Genomic DNA, 6000 nt, shown 5'->3' with positions numbered 1-6000 from the left:
AGATCCCCTCCCCCCACTCTGGACCAGCAGCTGCGGTTGTTGGTGCCGGGTGCCTGCGCCCAAGTGTGTGCATCCTCGGCGTGTGTGTGTGTGTGTATGTGTTTGTGTGTGTGTGTGTAAAGCTGGCGAAGGTCGGGACGTGACAGGTCGAACTGTGGGTCCCCCACTCCCCCGCAGTCCGTGCCCGCTCTCGGATGTTCCACCTTTGAAACTGTAAGCCCGCTCGCAGCCGCAGCGGCTGGCGAGTGGTCGTCCGGAGGCGGAGGCGGGGGCGGGGAGGGGGCGTGAAGGGAGGGCGGGGAGGAGTCTGGCTCTGGTTATGTGCTTTTCGATTGATGGATGACTGCTGGGTGGGAGCGAGCGTGCGGGTGTGAGTGTGTGTGTGTATGTGTGTGTGCGCGGGGTGCGTGCGCGCGCGGGGCCTGCCCATTTTCCTCCTCGCAGCAGTCAGTTGGGAGCTGGAGGGCGGGAGGGAGACGCAGGCAGAGAGAAACGGAGAGGAGCCGAGCGCCCTCCGCCCAAGGCGCGCTCCCTCTGTCCGCGCACAGGCGCCGGCGCTTGGAGGAGCAAGGTGCCACCCAGCCCGCAAGGGCGCAGCGTACAAGCTCACGGTCTCCTCGGTGGCTCTGCCACGGGACTGCACCTGGAGGCCACCCCGGACGGGGATGGTGAGCGGCTGCCGCCGTCTGGCACGGAAGCGGGACGCGGTGAGGGCACCATGGCGCTGACACCCCCGAGGGGGCCCTCGGCGTTGCTCGTCCGGCCCGCGCTCTGGCTGCTGCTGTGGGCAGCCGCGTGGCGCCTGGGTGCCACCGGGTGCCCCGCCCTCTGCACCTGCGCTGGCACCACGGTGGATTGCCACGGCACCGGGCTGCGGGCCGTTCCCAAGAACATCCCGCGGAACACGGAGCGCCTGTGAGTATGGCCCCCATCCTTAGCCCGCGGGGAGCGCGGAGGTTGCCTTCCCACCTCGACGCAATTCAGGGCCAAAGATGGGGGCAGGACCGTCGGGGCCTGGGCTCTGCAGCGAATAAAGGAGTCAGTGCCTGCCAGGGGCCAGGAGCCAGGAGCGCTGCCGTTTCCCTTTCTTGGGATTCGAAAGGCGCTTGTGGGGCTGTCAGCTCCCATCCTCACACCTGCACCCTGCGCTCAGCATCGCAGGCCTTCCCACTGCGCCAGCACTTGGTTTCTCTAGGGTGCCTGTGAATTGGTGCCAGAAAGCCTCGCTGGCCCCAGGAGGCACGTGCCTCCTGCTCACCAGGCACCGTGGCTCCTTCTGGGCACATGGGGCTCGGTCTGTGTTCTGAGTGGAAGGTGTGTCTTTGGGCTCTGAGGGCTTGCAGGTTGCTGATAGGCAGCAGGAGGGGATGGAGTTGAAGTTTCTAGTCCTCCTCCCCCCTACTCCCCCACCCCGCACCTGCGTTGCTCCCCATTGTTTGCCCCAGAGCCTTTAGAATTTTTCCCTTGCGGGTGGGAGGCATGGTCCCCCACCACACATCCAGCCATCCCCAGCCCAGACAGACAATGGACTTGAGGAATTGGGGTTTGAGGCTTGGGATATGTTATATTCAGCACCCAGAGAGGGGAAGATGTGACCTGGACCAGGAGTCCGTGAATAATGCTGAGAGGTCAGGAACTAGGAGTGGGAGACACAGGGTTAAAGACATTGACCATGACAAGTCATAAAAAAACATAATTTCTCTTAGCCTGTTGTCTCCCACTTCTAAATTCTTGAGAAAACTCAGCCCGTTCTAGACTGGCTAAGCTTTGTAGTGTGTGAGTGATTAGCATGTGTGTGTGGTTAGCTTGCATGTGTGTTTATAGACCTATATAATTTGTTTTCCCCAGTTATCTTGCAGAATGTGTGTGTGTGAACTCCTGGGATCTGTGGGGTCACCTCAGTCATTCGCACGAAGCTGGGAGAATCACCATGTCCATGGGCAGTGTGTGTAGATTTTTGGTCTCATGCGGGGCCTTTGTGCTGCTTGTAGAGGTGGCTGTCTTGGGAGATTTTTGAACTGGCCTTGGGAGGAGGCTGCCAGCCCCTTTGAAACCCGCCTTCTCCTTCTCACACTCCCGGGCCCCCGCAGTGGCTCTTGAGAACTTGGAGCGTATTTTCATGACTCCCAGCTGGTCAGAGGCAGAAATCTGACCCTGGGGAGAACAGTCTCCTGGATCAAACTCTGTACCAAGGTCAGCAATGAGCGCATTGGCTGAGACTGAAAAATTCCCGTGGAGGGTTCAGAGAATTTGCAATCTAGATGCAATCTAGATGGGAATCGATGCAAGAGTGTGTGTGTGTGTGTGTGTGTGTTGTGATGCTGGGGAAAGATGCTGCATCAGGAGAGGCTAGAACAAACTGACATTCCTTGGGAATTCTGTGTGGTCCTGGAGAGGAACAGAAGGTCCGAAATCTGTCTAGAGGATCCCCAAGGCTGCAGGGTCACCTCCACACCCGTTCCCTCTGGACCTCCTCTCTGTTCCTTTGCCTTGTCCTTTGGGCATTTCTCTTGTAGCTGTTACCCTGGTAGCAGCCTAGGTCTGAGAATTTTAGCCCCTCTCCTTTGCCTTTGGGTCTGACTCTTGAAGTCGTCTCCTTTCTTGCTCTCTCTCCACCTTTAGTTTTGAGGACAAGGTTTGTTTTAACTTTTATGAACTCTTGAATTCTTGCAAATCAGAATGAGATGTAAGTGAAATTTCCTGGTGTAAAGTCAGTCATTTGCTGTGTGACCTTGGGCAAATTACTTAACTTCTCTGAGCCTTTGTTGTTTTCTATCAGGAAAAGGAGGCTGTTGATACATAAGTTCTCTGGTTCTTGTGAAGACTGAAGATAATGTGTGGGAAGATAATGTGTTGGTACATTGTGAGGCCTGCTAAATGAGCGGCATCTTCATTATGATAGGATCAGGAGAAGAGTCTTGTTACTAAAGTCAGCAAACATTTAGGGAGCCAGTAGCTGCCCTGGGTGTAGAGGCTCCAGCTGGGAGTGAGCAAGCCCCTGCTCTCAAGGGATGTACCGTTGAGAGGATGGGGCAGGGGACACGGAACTGTAAGCTCTGGCAGCAGAGTGGGGTCATGGGGAAGCTTTGGGATTAGAATGCCTTTTCTCAGGTGGAGGAGGTTCTCAGAGCATAGACTGTTTTATGAGGGTACCTTGGGACCCAACAGTGATTGGGTCAGATTTCGCCAAGGGGAGGGGCAGGTGGCCCGGACAGGGAATGTGTGAGCAAAAGGCCTACACATGTGAGTGTGCCCGGCCTGCTGGGCAAACGGACCAGTTTTGCTCCGGGGCTGAAACATGCTGCGTCCAGGGGGATGTGATGGGACTTGAGGTTGGGAAGGGTCAGGAAGGCCTATCTTTATCTGGATTTTTCCTTTAGAGACTTCAGGGTTGGGACCCAGGAGTGAGTTGTCAGGTCTGAACCTTGCTATGTGCGTGACTTCTCAGAGTGGGAAAGGCTGTGAAAACCGAGGGAGTCTGTGTTTTCAACACACAGGCCGCGAAAGAGCCATTTGAAGAGGAAAAGCACATCCTGAAAAGAGGCCTTGGGCAGACTCAAAATAACTGTGGCAAATGCTCTGTCTAATCAATATGGGTGTCATGCCGTATCAGAGCCCGAAACAGCGGCTTCTTCCAAGGCTGTGAAATTTTTATAGACCGCAGCTGTGCATTCGTTTGTCTTTTGTCCTCCGGGCAGTTTCTCTCGCAGCCTGTGCAGCCCAGCAACTTTATGATCATGTATTCCATACCTCAGGGTCCAGCCTGTCTCCTCACGTGGGAAGAAATTGTCATTGGTTTGCTGCAGGGACTTCTGGGAAGAGGCTGAGCAGGCTCCAGAGCTGTTGAGGAAATGGGTTCAGCCAGAGGGTCTGTGGGCCGGTTGGGCTGGTGGGGAAGGGATGCTGAATAATTCACTGCAGAGGAACAAATGAAATCCAGGGCAAGGTTGGGGGTGTGGTGGAGGAGGCCTGGGAGCTTGTCTCTTTGTAGGGCCCAGACTCAGAGGGACCCCGTCATGGCCACTATTGCTTTTTCTTCCACTCAAGGACCTTGGCTTTCAGTTGGGATTTTTTTTTTTTTATTAAAAAAATCTTTTGGACTAGAGTGTTTCAGACAGTGTGCAGTGCGCGTGGACCCCACTTCTCCCCTCGACCCTGAACACTTGTACTCCAGGCTTGCCACTGATGCTCCTTCTGGGTGTAGGACGCAGAGAGGAGAGAGGCTTGAGGATGGAGAGAGGGCCCTGGGAAGGCCTGCTGATTTCTGTTTTCCTCCAGGTCCAGCACTTTTCCCTGCTCTTTGGGCCCTGGGGATCTACGTTCCTGCCTTCCTCGATAAGTTCCCTTGCCTCCTAGCCAGTCCATCCTCTGTCCTAGCTCCCTGTCAATTGCCAAGGCCTGGGAGGCCCTTGCCTTCTCCCAGTTTAGCCGCCTGTGTCTGGAGCCTCCTTCAGTGGGGGTGGGTGGTTGTGACCAAGGAAGACTGCCCAGGGCACCCTCAGGCTTCTTGTCTGGGAGCCTGTTTGGAATTCCAAATAGTGATTGGGCGGTGGCTGCAGTGAGAGGGCTCAGAGGGCCAGGCAGGAGCCATGTCTGCCTCCAGGGCCTGGGCTGTCTGGCAGGACTCTGGTCTCCTGCACTGGAGAGCCGTGGTGTGCAGGGGATGTCGGCTCCTGGTGAGGCTCATGTCTCTAGTAGCAGGCGTGCTGGGCTTATTGCTGGGCTCCAAGGGACTGGTGGTGCTGCCCAGTGTTGCCACTCCATCAGACCCGAGACTCAGTTACCCCATCTGTAGAAGGGGGTGACGGCTGTGGGTTGATGGTGAGGATTAAGTGAGAGCATGCGTGTAGAGGACCTGCAGCTCACTTGGCACATGTTGGGTGTCTTATGGTCCTTCTGCCTCTGGGGAGAGTGACACCTGCTAGCTCTGGGTTTTTACCAGACTTCGCTTACTCTACATGTGTGAAAGGGCTCTGTAATTCAAACATTAGGCGAGCTGATTGTTATTACTGGAGAAGCTCAGGCTGAAGGCTTGAGGGTTCAGATGGGGCAGGAGAGAGTGTAGGAGGAGACAAACATTTGAGCGTTGGCCAGGCTGCACGCTGGATTCTGGCTGTCAGAGTGCTCCTTCCCTGGGCCACCCCACGTCCCTTAGGATTTGGGGCTCAGGTCAGTGTCCTGCAGGGCCTCTCTGCAGGGTGGACAGCTCTGAGGCCAGCTTGCTTAGCTGTTTAGCCCCTCTCTGCCATTCAGCAGCTGTGGGGACCGTGGGCAGGTTATGGGGTTTAATTCACTCACTCAACAGATAGCTGTCTCTTGAGTGTCTGCACGGTGCCGAATGAATAGTCCCGGCTGGAAATTGAAACCACCCCTCTCTCTCTGAATTTAGTCCAGCAGGGGAGATGGAGATGAATGACACAATATGAGAAGAATCACGTAATCGCAAACTGGGATAAGTGTGACTTCTGAGACTCCCATTTCCTCGCCCATAAGATGGGGTGATGACAGGACCTGCTTCTGAAGGTGGTCCTGAGGGTTGAATGTGGTGATGCGGGGAGAAGCACTTTGCACTGGGCCTGGCAGACAGCAAGTGCCCAATAAATGGTAGTAGTATTATTGTTATTAGGGTGACAGAGAATTGCAGGGCCGTGAAAGGAACTTGGGCACCACTCGATGCTGGATCCCAGCACAGCCCTACTCTCTCGTCACGCATCCTCCGGGGGCTCTGGATCCCCAGGGAACACTGATGGACATGGAGACCGGGCTGCCCCTTCTGCGGTGTCCCCTCCCTGAGGCAGGAGGCTGGCTGTGGTGCCCCAGGCTGCCCGAGGCTTCCAGCAGGGGTGGCCGTGCTCTTCGGGGGCTGGCTGACGGGCGGCAGGCGGGGACAGGCAGCTCCCACATTATTGGGAGCAGACGGGAGCTTGGCGGAGTTGCCGCCTCCAGTTCTGTGCCGGCATTAGCAGCTCGGCAGGGCTCTTGCTTAATGGGATTTTCTTC

At 56.1% G+C, this 6000-nt stretch overlaps 1 protein-coding gene across 1 annotated transcript in view; it reads left to right on the top strand.

The window, feature by feature from the left end:
• Window positions 1-463: 463 nt before the first annotated feature.
• The window catches only part of SLIT1 (slit guidance ligand 1), a 178249-nt gene continuing 172712 nt past the window's right edge, over window positions 464-6000 (top strand). Inside the window, exon 1 of the mRNA XM_055560489.1 lies at window positions 464-915. Coding sequence (XP_055416464.1) covers window positions 719-915 — 197 coding nt within the window. The 5' untranslated portion in view covers window positions 464-718. The remainder of the gene's footprint in view (window positions 916-6000) is intronic.

This window comes from Bubalus kerabau, chromosome 22 (assembly GCF_029407905.1).
Source record: "Bubalus kerabau isolate K-KA32 ecotype Philippines breed swamp buffalo chromosome 22, PCC_UOA_SB_1v2, whole genome shotgun sequence".
Classification (NCBI taxonomy): domain Eukaryota; kingdom Metazoa; phylum Chordata; class Mammalia; order Artiodactyla; family Bovidae; genus Bubalus; species Bubalus kerabau.
The sequence above is the reverse complement of the archived record's forward strand: the minus strand, read 5'-3'. Positions and strand labels throughout refer to the sequence as shown.